The 16,911-nt window shown below is 43.3% G+C and overlaps 2 protein-coding genes across 7 annotated transcripts; one reads left to right on the forward strand and one right to left on the reverse strand.

Annotated features, from left to right (window-relative positions):
• Window position 1: 1 nt before the first annotated feature.
• On the reverse strand, window positions 2-8,100 carry trip6 (thyroid hormone receptor interactor 6). Of its 6 annotated transcripts, none has more exons than XM_056369660.1 (11): window positions 8,036-8,100; window positions 7,523-7,557; window positions 5,198-5,414; window positions 4,705-4,811; window positions 4,447-4,560; window positions 3,734-4,327; window positions 3,430-3,526; window positions 3,143-3,312; window positions 2,791-2,969; window positions 2,551-2,671; window positions 2-2,141 (listed from the first exon to the last, which is right to left on the reverse strand). In XM_056369660.1, exons 3-11 carry the CDS (start codon window positions 5,406-5,408, stop codon window positions 2,010-2,012), a joined length of 1,725 nt encoding a protein of 574 aa, XP_056225635.1. In that variant the 5' UTR covers window positions 5,409-5,414; window positions 7,523-7,557; window positions 8,036-8,100; the 3' UTR covers window positions 2-2,009. The 6 variants fall into 6 exon arrangements, with proteins under 6 accessions (XP_056225635.1, XP_056225634.1, XP_056225636.1 ...); XM_056369659.1 differs by having other exon boundaries at window positions 7,511-7,557; XM_056369661.1 differs by having other exon boundaries at window positions 7,926-8,047.
• Window positions 8,101-11,641: 3,541 nt separating this feature from the next.
• On the forward strand, window positions 11,642-16,497 carry bcl6b (BCL6B transcription repressor). Its single transcript, XM_056369901.1, has 12 exons — window positions 11,642-11,793; window positions 12,127-12,204; window positions 12,332-12,540; window positions 12,952-13,200; window positions 13,409-13,528; window positions 13,728-13,920; window positions 14,061-14,272; window positions 14,369-14,475; window positions 14,583-14,726; window positions 14,833-14,963; window positions 15,287-15,424; window positions 15,515-16,497. The coding sequence occupies exons 3-12, from the start codon at window positions 12,341-12,343 to the stop codon at window positions 15,653-15,655; spliced, it is 1,635 nt and encodes a 544-aa protein (XP_056225876.1). The 5' UTR covers window positions 11,642-11,793; window positions 12,127-12,204; window positions 12,332-12,340; the 3' UTR covers window positions 15,656-16,497.
• Window positions 16,498-16,911: the final 414 nt, after the last annotated feature.

Consider the following 16,911-nt stretch of genomic DNA (forward strand, 5'->3'; position numbering starts at 1 on the left):
ATGAACTTGCTGACATTTTAATAATCAATTATGTTTCTACAACCTGCATCAGGAGAAAAATCCACCCTCGGGTTCACATGCTCTCCCATTCATGTAACTAACTGTCATTTCTACATATAATCTGTCTATTCAGTACAAAATGGCCTCCCCCTCCTCAGTGTGAATTCATCAGCGGACTGAAGTCTGCTGCAGTACCGTGGGTTTTGATCTACGAGCTCCGATTCACAGCATTTCAAACAGTAAGAACGATGAATGGATGCGTTGGCATGATTCAGGATTTTAAAAATGACACATCTGAGCATTAATGAAATGATTGACTTGGTGGTAAAAAGCTGAATAGTGCTAATACAGTATATACATCATGAGATAAATTAACAAGTGATGAAAACTGTTTAAGCATGAGCACAAAAAAAAAGCAGAATTCACAGACAAACTCAGTTTCACAAAAGGATCATTATGAAACTGAATGACATCCTTGAGGTAAGGCTTTCAAATTTCTAGCCCTTTAAGTTACACATAAACAAAATGAGGACGGAAAGACAGCGGTTAAACACAATCATAACAAATACTGTAGCTCCAAAGTCTCAGAATATGACAACTTGGCCCACATGAGTGCAAGGATGAACAAAAATAAACTCCACATGCGAAGACTTGTAATCCAAAAATCACAATCTGTTTTTTTTGGGGGGAGGAGGAAAAACATGATATTAAACTCCACTTATTTCATCTAATGTAAAGAATAACCAGTATGTAAAAGTATTTACCCAACATACTTATTTCTACAACTTCAGTTCCATAATTTCCCCACATTTAGAGACGCTTCACACGAGGCTCAATCTTCGTAAAGTAAGATGCTTTCAAGCCGCATAAGTTACCGACACCCTGTTTTCCTTTACACAGAAGAAAGCATTTGACTTCATTGCACCATCGTCTTCAATGTAACAGTCAAGTATCAACCAAACAACAAATATTAAACAAAACCAAAGCAAAGATTGTGTATCGTAGACATTCAAGAATGTTATTCTGGATGTTTAAAAAAAAAAAAAAAAAAAGGCAAAAATCCTGTTACAAACTTTGATTTATCAACTAAACAACATGATATTGTAATGATTGAATATGAGATCTGTTCAAGCAAATATTATACTAGCGTTCAGTAAAAGTTAAAGAGGATTTAAAAAAAGAAAAAATTAGGTTGTGCTGTAAAGTTAACTACACATTCCTTTCGTCTACATTTCTTCTTCTATGAGGCTACTCACTGCAAAGAGTCACTGCACTAAAGGCTACATGCTGTTCAAATCAGTCTCACTGTCAAACCCGAGCAGTCTGTTATGTACAGTCACAGTTGTTGCTTTATGTGCTTTTAAAATGCTTTTTTTTTTTTTTGAGGCAGTTCCGCACTTTGACGTTTTACAAATGTACAGGTCCCAGCGCTTAGACACGTCTAGACGAGCCGTCGCCCTCATACTCATTTGTGCCGCTTCTCTACAAAAATACTCATTTTCAGGCCTAAATCTGTGATATCCCTCCACACTTTCATTGTCTTTGACGGGGACAATCCGAGTGATAATGTGCAAGCTACTAGGTGAGTACCGGTGTGAATAAATGGTATGTGGAGCCCAAGCTGCCTGCAGGTCAGGCTACTGTCATTCTAATATGATACTGTGCTAAATGTGAAAAGCAGGGCGGCTGTGTACCAACAAAAAGACAGAAGATGGTAGGACATCTGAATGAAAGGAAATTAGTGAGGTGGTTGCTCTGTTGCAACTCTCTCATGTGAATCAATAAGACTAAAAACAGAAAATGTTCCTCTGTGCATGAAGGTGCAGCTGCAGAACAACAGAGGGAGCTATAGCAATGTTTGTCAATTCATGATCAGAGCAACCAAGAGAAAAAACAAAAAGTAATTCACTTGACAGAACATAGCCGGGGCATGTCCTGTCTGTGATGTCAGTCACGTGTAACATGTTGACTGTTTGTGCTGAAAAGGTGCCCTCGACCCAGGAGCTTTGTTAGCAGTCAGTGGAGATTTTGGCTGAGAGGTCCTGGATGCGGCGAGCGCTGCAGCTCTTACACAAGATGTGGCCGTCCAGCGGGTAACAGCCTCGACCCTCCCCTTCAGACGACAGCAGGAGACCACATTCCTGATGAATAGACACTCCAGTCAGTTCATCTTAACGCTCTCACATGGACTCGTACTGCAAATATTTGTAGTAAGGTAACAAGTCCAGCACCACTCTAAACCTTCTTTGGTTTTTACTGTAGAGAACATGGTAATATATGGTAATTTAATCCAACATTTTCCAGGCAAGGTTAGAATTTTTCCATAAATTATTTAGAGTCTTATGAACTTTATAAGTACCTAAACAGTTTAAACTTTTATAGAAGAAATTGTGGAATTTTTGCTTTTTCAGCCCTTTATTCTTCAACTAAAACTGAAAATGTGCACACTCACACCAAACTCTTCAAAATTAAACTTTCAAAACTATCACGAGACGTTTTAAAATCAATAGGTTCTGATGTTTCTCGTATTTTTAGTTCCATAATTCTCACCTCACAGATGTAACAATTGACATGGAAGCTCCGGTCCAGAGCCACTATCCTGACGGTCTCCTCCTGCCCCGGTTCAGGCATGATGGGCTCACCACACACCGAGCAGCGAGGCGCATACTTCCTGTCAGGGACGACAACCATCGAGGTTTTCACTTAACGACACTTCTCTCTGCGCTTTATTAAAATCATGAATAGCATCACGAAAACAATGTTCAGCGTGGTGTGTGAAGGTGTTTGTACCTATGAAAGTCATCTATGCAGTGTATCTGAGAGGTGGCATCCACGGTGAAGGGCACCCCGTCCAAGCAGCAGTTACACACCACACATGTGAAACAGCGAGGATGGTAGGCCTTTCCCATGGCCCGCAGGATACGGTCCAGGATGGGCTTGGAGCACTTTGAACAGCGCTCTAGTGTACTCTAAACACAAAGATGGAAATAACAGTATGGGTCATGGTAAAACAGTATGATAATGGCAGGAAATATTGAAATATAAATGTATCTAAACACCTGAGTGAGGAAAGGGTTAAGGATGTGAGGCTGTGATGGATGAAGTTTGAGACTAATAACCAACCGTGAGTTCCTTCACTTACAATGTAACAACTCTCGCAGTAACTCCTCTTGTCCAGGGCGTAGAATGGTTGCCCTCGGAGACGGGCGTGGCAGGTGATACATGTGAAACACTCCACGTGAAACACCTGCTCCATGGCGATACAGCCACTGCCATCACCGACCACGTTGTCACCACAGCGGGCACAGCGACCTGAGACGGGAAAGGTCGACACAGTGAAAATGTTACACGGTTTTGTTTTTATTTTAAATGCCAGGACGCAGGATCCGCGGTGTCATAAGTCATCAATGTCATGAGACTGGACCGTACCAAAGTACTCCTCTGCGGGTGGGTGGTTCATATCATATACCAACTTCTTGGTGAGTCGATCCAGCTCCTCCTCAGGCCTCGTTGTTGCTATTCCCTGCTAGAAAAGAGGAGATACATGAATCAAGTAGAGTATGTAACTGGAAAACCAAAAATAAAACATTCTCTTAATGAAATTGCATCTTTGATAACTAACCAGAATGCATCCACAGCAAGTATAAAATCACTTTCTACGATGTTTCAATTTCATTTAATTTTCATTTTTAAGCTCACTTTTATTATTCAAACAGACCAGAGATGCAGGTACCTTGCTGGACTGATAAGCAGGACTCTGTGCTGCTCCTGACACAGTCTGATTATTTTCCATCCCTCTCTTAGATATTGGACCCTGGTTGACTCTTCCTCCAGAGCCTGAGCCACTCCCCTTGTACCCCACCTCAGAGTGCAAATCTTGAGCTTGTGAACTGGGGTGCGGAGGGTACCAGCCCTGAGGACTTGCCTGAGTCTGTGGTGAGGGGCGTGACACGTGCTGGCGAGGAGGGGGTGGGGTGTAGGCCTGTTCAGCCTGCCTCCCCGTCTGTGAGTAGGTGACAGGCTGTGCCGTCTTGACCTGGACGCTGAACCTGGGCCCGGTGGGAGTGGAGGCAGTGGTGTACGAGGCAGGAACGGGCTGAGGGTAGGGTTTAGGGGTTGAAGAGGAGGAGTAGTAGTCCTGCTGGTGGGAGGTGGAGTACTGAGGTGCCTGGTGCTCGCTGGGGTAGGGGGGCGCCGGGTGGTATTGGCTCTGGGGGTGAGGGGGATAGCCCATGGATGGCCGACCCTGAGGAGGGGCTGCGCTCTGGTGTGCAGGCTTGTAGTGATCCCCTGAGAGGTATTTGTTGTAAGGCACATTGTCGTACAGCTGTGGGGAGACGGAGAGTTAATAAAATTTAATACTGGTGGCAAAATTTGCACAATGATTGAGAAATTAAAAGAGACTTGTTCATGTGCAGTGAAAGAAAATAAAGTTTATTTTCATACTTGTGTGCTGGAATCCTGCGGGTGACTGTCCAGATCAGCAAGCATACTGGTGAGGGAGTCAATATCCGCATCGATTTTAGAGTGATAGTTCACTGGCTTCTCAGGTCCACGATGCTAACATAACAACAGCATTAGAAAACATGTAAGTGCATAAGAACTGTGCAGTTAAAACATCAAAAAGTTATCATTTTATGTCACCATCACTTTTCGAGTGCCTTTCCCCCTATTTCTACTCCATAGCTTGGAGTATGTACCCACCATCAGCTCGTAGCTGTCCATGTGAGGGCTCCAGGTGCGCTCTTCCTTGGGACCATGGGGAGGGGAGTAATAGTGATCGCTAGAGGGATGATGGATGGGTCCACCTACTGATTGGAGAACAGACATTGCAAATATTTATCCAAGAATTGTCAAGGAGCTTCTTAATCTTTGAAAGAGACGACATCAAAAGGCAGATCTTCTTTTAAATAATAGCTGGATATTCTTTCAAGTCTGACTCAAAGCAATACTGACGTGTCTGTGTAATAATAATAGGACGTTATTCAGGTTTTATTGTTTCACTATACACTTCCTTTAGAATAATAATGTCTGCCTGTTCAAGGCTTACTGTATGACTTTGTATATGGATTGGTCTACCCCCATGTTGGTGTAGGAACCAAAAGTTAAACTTGTTTTTCTCCAGAGATGAGGTGACTCTGGGAAATCTATTTGTGCAGCCCCTGACTCCAGTATGTGACTAGAGGCATGGCCTTACCTGTGGGTCCAGTAGCCATGTACCTATTGGCCATCTCCCCTCCTCCTCCTCCACCATTCTGGTCGTAGGAACCATATTTTGGCCGGAAGTCGGACACGCCCTTCTTGTTGGGGGCTCGGTAGATTGCTGACCCGGCAGAGTGGGACATCTGGGGGACGGCTCGCTCTGGGCTGTCCAGAGTTCTCGGAGGAAGCCAGGTGGGACCGGACATGGCAGGCTTGGCAGAGAGAGGAAGGAAAATGCTTCTGTCATGTTGTTCTGAGAATAAATTTCATTTTGTAAAAAAAACTGCTGCATGCATTTCATTTGTAATAGTACAATGACATCCTAACTGCAAATCAGTGCCTCACAATGTTGCCTTTGCTTTGTCTGGTAACAGTTCAGTGACTGTGCATGACTATGTTTTCAGCTTTTAACCATAATTTGCATCAACACAGCTGTAGCTGTTCTATGTATTTTTGTCATAGGTAACCAATGGAAACTAAGGGATGCCTCAGATTTTGTTTCCTATGGCAACGGGGACACACAGATTGAACAATAGTTTCCTAGTTGAGGGGCAGGAAGAGAGCAGCCCTTCTGAAAGGCATGGGGATTTCCAGCAGGCTCGCACATTGCCCCGAAACGTGTGTTAGTGTGTTTTTGTGTGCCGCGAGACATAAACACCCGTGCAAAAAAAATCTCCAGCACACATGTAGTACACACACTCATATACAGACATACAAACAGGTGCAAATTTGTGGCTGTCCTTTGCCTGTTATCCTCCACAATGGTTATTGTCTTTGGGTGTTTACACACCAGTATCATTGATTTCCAAATAGAGCAGAGACAAAAACAAGGCAGGAAATGTTGTGTAATGATATGTATCTGTATACTTGTGAACACCTGGCTCATAACAATATATTATGTATTCTCTGCGGGATAAATAACAACACTGGGGCACACAGCTGAGCTGAAAAAGTGCTGACTTGTACCCGAGGGACTTCAGGATACTATTGTTACTTAAGGAAAAATCCAACCAAACATCAGATATATGTCAATGCAATTTATAAATGTGTCAGATAGTGTCTAACAAGCAAATGGGTCAATGTCTCTGTGAAAAAGAGCTCTTTGGTGCTCAACATTCAACGCCAGAGAGCGAATCTCTTTTTGATCATGGATTCATCACTTTACCTAGTAAGACATTTTAGTGTTTTGGGAAATTCTGATTGACTTCTGCCGGGATAGTAATAATTCTATAGAGTGTGAATCACTTGTGATTAAGAGTCTGTGCATAAAGGAAGCAAGCTTATGCATGAACTAAGCCTCTGTGTGATAGACACAGATCCCACTGGACTTCAAGCACAGAGACGAGCCACAGCAAATCGGCATTGTCAGAGAGGAGAAATTAACAGCCCACTCAGATTGATTGTATGTGGGTTGTGTGGCCGTCATAAATCCTTGTCGGTAAGAAGATTATAATGATGGATGAGAGGATGATGCAGCTGTACTGAAATACAATGCTTGAACACGGGATTTAAGCCTTTTGGTTTCTTTTAGACTCTTTATTTCTTTATAATTTCTGTTAATGGGGTTGTTGTAGGTACCATTACACCACGCAGTGCCAGCATGGATTTAACATTACACACTCACCATGTGGAGGAAAGAGTGACCACCACCTCCACGGTCGACCTGAATTAAGCCCCTGTCTGAATCCGGATGAGCACACACTCAAATCCGAGGATGTCTGGGCCAGGAAATTAATCTCAACGGTTTTATCGCTCTGTGTTCAAAGCCAATTGTGAGGTTTTTGTGTGATTTAAAAACACAAAGCTGAAGCATTTTTCCTTTTATTACTCTTGCTGAATGCAAAGGAGGCGCAGCAACTCATGAAATGTCAAAGTTGATGACAGTGACAAGACCCAAGCGATCGGGGATAAACAAAAAGGACATCCGGTGGTTTTTTGAATTTAAAAATAAAATGTCTCTACTTCATGCGTTTCAGAAATGAGGAAAACCGATTAAAATAAAAGCAGCAAAGCTAAAACTGGTACCAACTGCAAGTTTAATTGAGGACATCCCGAATCATTCATATTCCCAATTTTACAGACAAATTTTCTTATTCTGTGACAATTGGGCTTTTATTTTGAAGGCGAAAAACTATAATTAGCTTTACATGTTTGACACAGTGTGGATATGTGTGCTTGTTAAAATTAAAGAAATGACAAGAAGACAACATGACTTAAATCAATATGTGTCGGTAAATGAAATGGGTTAAAAACTACATCCGCAGAGAGAATCTCTAATCGACATTAGCAACCTATTAGCATTTCCTACCTTTTACAGTACCTTTACAGTGACTCCCCTCTTCTCTTCGGTCTCATCTACAAACCAAGAGCAAGATAACATTGGTAAAATGAAACAGAGACGACATAATAAAGACACGTTGAAGATATTTTTTCGGGTTTAACGTTAGTTCCACACAGCAACATTAACGTCTCATACGAACGAACAGAGACTAATTGTCAAGCAGTTTGTCCAAATTTGTCCTTTCTGCGTCACACTTGGGTAAAACACAACGCTTACGTGATATAATAACCCATAATGAGTGATAATTAACAACAATTAACTTTAATAACAGGCTTGTTTACTTGTTTGCTAGCCTGTTTTGAACTCGAGCAAAGCTCGTGCCTTGCCTCCAGGCTAACTTCAACACAGCCGAAGAGGGACCAGTGAAATAACCGACACCTACCGCCTGAAATGAGCCGGACAAACACAATCTACACCTCCGTTTGAATGTCCAAAGGTCAGTGAAAGTTATCCCGAAAGAACTTTCTTTTAGCTTCAGCGTCGGTAACCTACTTTGTCACGGATCCTGAGGCCTTCAGTAGCAGCAGCAGCTCCTCACTGCATTCCCGACATGTGACGTAGCGTGTGTGTGTGTGTGTGTGTGTGTGTGTGTGTGTGTGTGTGTGTGTGTGTGTGTGTGTGTGTGTGTGTGTGTGTGTGTGGAGAGGTGGGGGGGGGGTCTGTCACACACAGTTTTGAAAATAAAAATACAAAACTCAGCTATACTGTAAATACTACCCTCATTTATTTTATTTGTAAAATCCATAACTGTAATCCATATCCGTAACCATAATGAAATGCACATTTCTTATTAAGTGGGATATCTATTTTTTTCACTGCTGACACAACAGTTTACATTCTTCTTCCCTTTTCCCTTTTTTTTACTTCTATTAATACTTCAACTGCTTCTTCAAAGTCAAGCCAACAACGCAGTTTAGTTTCAGCTTATGAAATTAGTATTTATATTTTTTTCTTTTTCTTCAAAGTTAAAAAAATCCATTCATCCATCCAAATCCATCCATTAACAAACTGAAATAAATATATATAATTAAATAAATAAAAGCTACGTGTCAAATGTGTGAATGCATTAAAACCTGAGCGCACTAAAAATCAGTGCAATGCCACTTTAGTCAATATTTGAAACAGAAATGATGCTAACCTCAGGAAACTGAGGCTAAATGAACTGTTCCTTATGATGTGTTTTAAACTTTTATTTAGCATTAGCCTACTGCTGTCAAAGTTTGATTTTTGTGTTGATATTTAAAGTTACTGTATTTTGGGTTTTGATTGTAAATGCTATAGCTTCTCATTGAGAATGCAGAGTTTGGTCTTACTCAGTATGTTTTCTACACCCAGTTGTTTACCACTCTGGTAGCAGCAGTGCTATATGAAGGTCATGTGCTTGCTTTATTATTTTGCGGTTCATGAGATTTGGGTCAACCATTACCCCCACCCTCTTTCTTCTTCCTCCCACTCCAACCAGCACCATGTTGGAGGGGTACTGCTTTCCCCAGGGCATTTCTCCACAGGAAGGGTTTCATAACTATCATTTATCTTTTTTATTTCCCAGTGTATCTCTGCCAATAAGTGGACAAACAAACAAGGCTGCTCCCTGGGATATCCCTGCTTCCTCCTCCTGTTCCTCCTTCCAGTAGCTCTGTGCCGTTTGCCCTTATATGTCCAGAGTCCTCTGCAATCGCAGGAAGAGGCAGTTTAAGCAGATCTGTTATTGTTGCAGGAGCTATCAACACTTTGGCACCAACAGGGGGATTTGAAGTCAAAGCATGGCTTCAGTCCATACATTATCAGATAAACAATATAGTTCTGTCTAGGCAACCAGGAACCCACAAAACAAGGGGGAATCCCTGTCTTTGTCCTGTGCCATGATGAGTGACAGATAGATGTTGAGAATTTGTTTGTTCATGAACTTTCACAAAGCTGGCTTCAAGTTCAAGTTCATCAGAGTCTCCTCTTTGACAGTTAAAAGATTTTTTTTTTTTTTTAATTTCACAAACAGGGCTAGTGGGTCACTGATGGACACTGACAGATGGGGTAAGAAGCAGGAAGTCACTATGAGCATTGCCCAGCCTTGCCAATGGCATAGACTCAATGGTTTCCGCCCATTGCTGAACCTGTTTAGTAATGTTCTCACTTTTCCTCAACCGCCCCCTTCATCCGTTCTTCTCACAATGCCTGGAAGTAGCCGAGACCTACATCTCCCTCTCTGTTTTCTTAATTGTTGTTTTCCTTTATGGTTTTTCTTTTTTTTTTCCTTTTAACAAAGCACACAATTGATCTAGTCTCCATCCAAACAAATAGAAGCACAAGGACATGCACACGAGCTCTACACCCCGTGCAAACACTTCACTTCCGATTCACATTTTCAAAGGATTTATATCAAAATGAAGTCATGTTTGATTTTGACTTCATGTTTAAAAAGCTTACCGTCTATTAAAGATGTTTTACTTTTTCTACAAGTTGCATTGGCCTGCAGGCAGGTATACCTGATAAGGAGGTTATGTAATCATGTGTGTCTGTGTCTGTGTGTTTGTTCGTTTGTCTGGAGGGTTAGAGAACGGATTTGCGCTGGAGGGATGGGGCATGGACCAGGAAACAGCCCATCAAATTTTTTGGGCAGATCCGGATCATTTACTATGAATTTGAATTTTTTTCCTCTGAAGTCTGGTGTGTGTTGATTGACATTAGTTTGGCGGAGGTCAGTGCATTTTTAGGTTCACTACACACTGCAATAAAAACATTGCAGCTCAAAATCAAATAAGAAAGTCCATATTTTTCTTTCACAGTAAAGATGAATTGGGTGCAGTACTCAATGTTATTGCTGAAAATAAAAATAATTTTCTCTGTATTAATCAAATGACCACTTTTGATCTGCTTTTTTTGTGCAAGCAGCGCTTATCTACCCTGAGTCAACCTTGAAGATTTCTCTCCTCCTTCTCCAAGGTCTTCTTCTGTGAAATACTTTGATGTGACGGAAACATGGTTCGTAGTTCACTTTTGCAGTGCCTCAATTAACTGTCCTGTGCTTGCTTGTCTGCGAACCCAAGGTTGCACTCAGGATTAGGTCACTTTCCGCTTGTTTTTTAGTCATTCGTGACCTCCTGGTCCTTGTCCCCTCGCTCCATTACACCCCTCCATCTCCATTTCTCCTCCCTTGTCTTCTGCTCGCTTTATTGTTGACGGATGTCCTGCGCAGGCGTTTTCATCCATGTCTCTGGGCAGCTTCGCAGGATGCATTCAGAGATGTGTGTGTGTGTGTGTGTGTGTGTGTGTGTGTGTGTGTGTGTGTGTGTGAGGGGGTGGTGGGTGGGGGGGGGTTGAAGGGCAGTTCCTGCACATCTGTCGGTTACATTTCTCTCAGCCAGGGCGGGGTAAAGGTTGTTTTTCAGCACCAGGAGAAGGTGTCTCCCCATCTAGAACCATCGATTTTGTCTTGCTTCCTTCCTCTTGGTCCTCATAACACAACGCCTCTGCTCTCAGGCAGCAAGCCAGAAGCTTCCGGACACTGTTGTGGAGCACTTATTAATCCCTGTTTACCTGAACTAGTCAACTCAGCAATGACACAGTTTGTCTTTGAATACCATTGTTTCCTATATTTGAGTAACATCCTCACAAATTAGGATGAATGGTTTGAGAAATCACTCACAAACATTTGTGATTATATTTAAAAATAAATCCCTTGATAAGACAGAATCTCAATGACATTGGCATAGCTTGTTTATGCAGCGGTAAGTTGGTCTTCCAGCTTCCTCTCAGACAGTTTCCTCTGTCCTGGTGAAGGGTAGGAAAGCGTTGGTGGGGGAAGCCTGATGCTCTCTGGCTTGCCCCTGGATAGCAAGGCACGTATCGCACCTCCCCAAGGGTCCTCATATATATTTTTTCAACGTGGCACACAAACACACTATGCTTTCCTGCCATTACTTTGCTGAGAGCTATGGGGGTTTAGAAAAACTAATAGCCCACTAAAAATACTTGGAGCCCGGAGCCTGGGCCGGGGCTTTTTCCTGCGTTGCTTCCAGTGTACGCGTGGGCCATTGAGGAAGGAGGAAACGAGCAGCTCTGGTTGTATGGGGGTTTCCTGCACGACATTATAAAGAGTTCCCTCCCTCCAACCTCCCCTCACACCGTTGGTCAGAGCCAGTGGAGGCTGTGGGTGAGACCCTGCTCCACGTCTTTGATTGTAGACTGAACACCGAGCCGAGGGGGTTTGACATCAGTGTGGTGCACGTTAGTTCTCGTCCCTGCTGGTCGGGGTGAGTAGGAAAATGGTTTTCTCAGTATATTCTTAACTGTCTGTTCACTGCTTGATTTGCTTGACTTGTTTGTTTTTAAAAGGAGATGTTTATGATTTTTTTTTCTTGATAAATCCAGTTAAGTTTGGAAAAGCAATCAGATGTCATATCTTTCAATTTAAACTTACATTTCTGCTATGAAATGGTTGAATTTTTTTTTTTTCACATTTAATGATGAACTTTCAGTAATTACCACTTTGCTGCAATTTGCAACTTATATCTGCATTATAATAGTAAAGCTTCAAGTGGATCAAGTGGATTAAGTGGAAGTTTCTTGTGTTTTTCCTCATGCAGGTACGAGTAGGGAGCTGGTCTCACCTAACACATGTGTCTGGAACACTCCAGTCTATTTATTCTATAAGTTACACACAGGTGAGTTACTACTGTGGATCTTCTCATGCAAGGATTCAAAATGTCAATTCATTCATTGCGACTAAGTCATGCAATGAACTGTTGCATTTGAATCCCAAGTTGTGTAACTCCTTCTCTTCAAACACAGATAAGCGTGATGGAGGTCTTGGGAGGATTCAGGGTCGACAGGGAGCGGGAGCTGAGGGCTGAGGGATACGTGAAGGAGTTTACACGCCACTCCAACGATGTGCTGCTGAACCTGAACGAACTCCGGCACCGCAACATCCTGACCGACACCACCCTGGTCGTCGGCAACGTGCACCTACGGGCGCACTGTGCCGTGCTTGTGGCCTGCAGGTCAGTGCGCGGGCCAGGGCATTACACAAAATAGTCCCTCTCTGTTCTCATGCCATGCAGGAGGGTGGAGGTTTTTTTCTGGTGCAGTTTTCAAAGGAGTGTTTCCCTGATGACAGTGGCAAATGTGTCTGGTTGAAATGAGCAGTGTTTCCTGTCTTTTCCCTTGATGACACAGTCCTCTGTAATGCTTTGGCTTTTCCTCATGACTCATACATGTTGTTTGTCCTACTAATTTTATGTTGTCTCCTTCACTTTTCCCACTTTCCACTTTGGACATCAGTTGTTTTCTCATCTCTTTCCCTCCTTTTCTGTTCTATTCCCCTTATCCAAAACACATTTCATCCACATTGATACTGAGATCATTTGCATAATATACCTAAAATATTTCTATCTTCCTGTCTCTCCTCTCAGTGGGTTCTTCTACTCGCTGTACTCCCGTCGCGTGCTGCTTCAGGGGCGTGGTGGCAATGGCGAGCAGCTCATGACCGTCTCACTCCCCAACACCTTGGACCCATCTAGCGTCTCCCTGCTGCTCGACTTCATGTACACCTCCCGTCTCCCTCTGACGCCGAGCATCGTCCCAGGGGTGCTCGCTGCTGCGGCCTACTTGCAGATGGACCACGTGGCCGATACCTGCCGGGATTTCATGCACCTGCACTGGTGAGGGGTGGGAAAGAACCTCTGTAGTCAAGCCAGGACAGAGTTAGTCTTTGTGGATTGATACTGTAGCGGATGATGAGATATATATATATATATATATATATATATAAAACTCATGAGTCATCCAGTGTAATTCAATTGGATTTATCTTAATGTTTAATTTTGCATGTATTTGACTTGGGTGATTGACAGGTTCTTTGTTTTTCAGCAGGGACAATATGAGTGCAAGACACCCACAGTTGGAGCTGGACTCCGGTGTGTCTGTGGCCTCTGTAGCCCCCAAAGGAGGGGACCTGCCTTACCCAGGACCGATGGCAGGGGCAACAAGGTAAGAGAAAACAAAAACAAAACTTTAATCCATCTGCTGATGCATTCAAGGGTTGATCTTGGCAACCGGAGTATATTAATGTGCGTGAGGGTATGTTTACAGATTGTCACAAGTGTGTCTGCCGGTGGTCTGTGTTTGTGTGCCTTTGTCTGTTGACAGGTTTTAGCTCATTACAGCACTTCCTTTGTTTCTCCCGCAGGGTCCCTGTGGAGGGTGGGGGCTCTCTCAAGCAAGGGGCTTTCCCGTCCAGCCAGCCCAGGTCAAAGGAGCTAAAAGGAGAGCCTGAGTCGCCCCTCACCGGGCCCCCGACCCCATCTCCGGACAGCCCCGCCCGCTCCAGCTGCCAACCGAACTCTCCAGCTGAGTCCAACACCTGTAACAAAAACCTTGTGGTAAGTTTTGGAGAAAATGAAGAAGATGCCGTTGATTGTAATACTGAAAATTAACACAAGGAGCCCTTAAAAATGTGACTGTCTCCTTGAAGCTTTGTTTTATCAGTAAGTAATATAATGTTTCTTGTTTGTTTTTTCAGAGTGATACCAAAGCCACACCAGACCCAAAGGCCTGCAACTGGAAGAAATACAAGTACATCGTCCTCAACCCTCTGTGTGCTGCGACCACAGTGAAGGAAGAGGAGATGGAGGAACCCCAAAGTCAAGCATCACCCATCACGGACAGGATGGGTTTGACACCCAAAGCCCCAGGAGAGGCGTGGTCTGGAGAAGTGCCTGGTCAGATTGATAGGTAGGAGGCTTGTATGAGCTGGATTGATGAGAACTAATAAATAAAAACAGAGTGTGTGTTTACAAATCCATATTCATGAACCTTTCTCTCCATCAGACAGGGGCAGGCCTCCTGCTACGAGGGTTCTGGCCGAGCCCCTCCCCTCGGGCCATCCCCCTCTGTGGATCCCCTAATAGTGCCCCCCGCCCACAAGGAGGGAACAGGTATAAAGCAACACTTCACACAGTTCGTTTACACACATTATTAGCATCACAGTCACTGCCCTGGTGTGTTCAATATCTTCATGCTTGTGTTTTGTGCGCCTCTCCAGTTTCACCCTGCGCCATTTTCCCCAAACTGGACCCCACTGACCCAGAAGCTGCCCATCACAACCAACATGCGATCAAACGCGAGAACTACTACGTGCCCTACTGTTACCCTGGCAACCTTCAAGGAACCAAGACCACCTGCTCAGGTAAGGCTATATAAAAAAAAAATCCTTTTCTCTCTTTGGATCTTTCTCTTGTCTTTGTTTTAGAAATGAAGAGCCAATATGTAACAACGACCTTCTGCTCCTGCAGGTGACAAGCCGTATCGCTGCAATGTGTGCGGCGCCCAGTTCAACAGACCAGCCAACCTGAAGACTCACTCCCGCATCCACTCGGGGGAGAAACCGTACCGCTGTGACACCTGCGGCGCACGATTTGTTCAGGTGAGGGTTAACTCTGTGAGCGCTTGGGGAATCTTACAAAGCTCTCCTCAATAAAACAGGTGTCAGTCATGTTAACACACATTGTTGTCTTCTCTCAGAGAATACTGTATATCCTTTATGTCTTTTAGAAATACCTGTGGATGCCTTTAATCAGTGATAAAAATTTCTAGATATGAATTTCTCTGGGTGGTCTGGTCATACCTGACACCAAAGTTTTATTTGAGTGTTGACGAGACGAAACTTGTCTTGTCTAATGCTTTAACTAATTTGTTCCATCTGTCAAACCTCTCATCATATTTGTGTGGTTTGTCTGTGTGCTACAGGTTGCCCACCTCAGGGCCCATGTCCTGATCCACACAGGTGAGAAGCCTTACCCCTGCCACACCTGTGGCACCCGCTTCCGTCACCTGCAGACCCTGAAGAGCCATCTGCGCATCCACACCGGAGAGAAGCCTTACACTGTGAGTGAGAACGCTGCCCGGCGTACATCATATGACTTTGTCCTGTCATGACTTTGCTGTCTAACCTGCCGATTCCTCCTTGTTCTTCAGTGTGAGAAGTGCGACCTGCACTTCCGCCACAAGAGCCAGCTGCGTCTTCACCTGCGCCAGAAACACGGGGCCGTCACCAACACCAAGATCCGCTACAAGGTCCTGACGGAGCCCTATCAGCCTATACTGCAGGCCTGCTGAAGACTCGTCACTCATGACAAGCAGAATAACATCTGCTTAACATCTGCATCTGTTAGGAAAATGTGAAATTTTGTGAATTGGCATCTGCTTTTTGAATACGAGGTCGTAATTTATACATTCTAACGCACTGATTAGATGAGACCAAAATGGATTACACTCACAAATAATGTTTATTATCAGAATGTTGTTGGATGAAGTTTGGAGTTTGGAGTTTGGAGCGAACATAACATACTTAAGCATTATTAGTATGAATGTTATTGGTTAATCAGGAATCCTGGGAGGGGGGAGTATGAGATCGAGATGATGTTAATAAAAGTGTTTTTGAAGGTTTGTGAAGGGACTGAAAGAGGGGAGCGAGACATGGGAAGAAAGGATTTGTACTTGAGGTTGTGTGCACACTGAATTTTGAAGAATTGAGAGGATGTGAACTGTTTGAAAGAAAGATAAAGCAAGTTTTATGAAGGGGGAGGTGGTGAATTTTGTAGTTTTGTAGTGGGGTTTGAAGCTTGGAGAAGCACTTAAATCAGTGTTAAGATACTGAAGTTTTCTTCCTAAACATGTATTTAACTCAGATTTATCTTAACCTTGAGGCCTGGGGCCTGTGTGTTCTGCAGCGATATCTGCTCTTTTGGTCCAAGCAGGCAAAGGACTTAGTCTTGTAGTGAAGATAAAGTATAAAAATTAAAAGATATGGGTTTTTTTTTTGTGACACGAGAAAAGAAAAAAGATGACTGTAAGCAAATGGATAATTAATAATGTTAAATTTGTATGTGTATGAGTTCATTTGCTGGACAAAGATGGTTTTTTACAAGTTAAATTAAATCATTTTTATATCAATTGGACTTTTGGTGTGTGGTGTCTCATTTATCTATCATACTATGAAATATATAATGTTAGATTTGATGTAAAAACAAGATATCCAAAAACAAGGTGCTGGGTTAAAAAAACCAAACAATTGCTGACCAGACCACATGTATTTTCAAGCTCTTATAGCAAATAAACTGTGCGCTCTCGCTCTCTCTCTCTCTCTCTCTCTCCACCACACTTCCCTGCTTCAGCCTTTCTCCTCCCTGAACTTCCTTCCTCTCATTAACACGCTCGTTCTACCCATGAATCACGTCTTCTGTTCTGCCATTTCTCTAGATTTTGTTTTGTTTCTTTCTTGGTGCTGGTGTGGAAACAATGAAGCCGAGGGCACCTGTTTCCTCCAGGGTCCTAATACCCTGTCCACACACTACCAGTCGACAACACGTGTG

This window comes from Seriola aureovittata, chromosome 23 (assembly GCF_021018895.1).
Source record: "Seriola aureovittata isolate HTS-2021-v1 ecotype China chromosome 23, ASM2101889v1, whole genome shotgun sequence".
NCBI classification, from domain to species: domain Eukaryota; kingdom Metazoa; phylum Chordata; class Actinopteri; order Carangiformes; family Carangidae; genus Seriola; species Seriola aureovittata.

What these genes read in the sequence shown, in the direction of transcription:
- bcl6b (XM_056369901.1), top strand. Translation starts at nt 12,341, where the DNA reads ATGGAGGTCTTGGGAGGATTCAGGGTCGACAGGGAGCGGGAGCTGAGG. An exon ending in CCGATGGCAGGGGCAACAAG is followed by an intron (nt 13,529 to 13,727) that starts GTAAGAGAAAAC and finishes TTTCTCCCGCAG; the next exon opens with GGTCCCTGTGGAGGGTGGGG. An exon ending in CCTGTAACAAAAACCTTGTG is followed by an intron (nt 13,921 to 14,060) that starts GTAAGTTTTGGA and finishes TTGTTTTTTCAG; the next exon opens with AGTGATACCAAAGCCACACC.
- trip6 (XM_056369660.1), bottom strand. Translation starts at nt 5,408, where the DNA reads ATGTCCGGTCCCACCTGGCTTCCTCCGAGAACTCTGGACAGCCCAGAG. An exon ending in CATGGCTACTGGACCCACAG is followed by an intron (nt 4,812 to 5,197) that starts GTAAGGCCATGC and finishes TTCTCCAATCAG; the next exon opens with TAGGTGGACCCATCCATCAT. An exon ending in TCAATTGTTACATCTGTGAG is followed by an intron (nt 2,142 to 2,550) that starts GTGAGAATTATG and finishes TCTATTCATCAG; the next exon opens with GAATGTGGTCTCCTGCTGTC.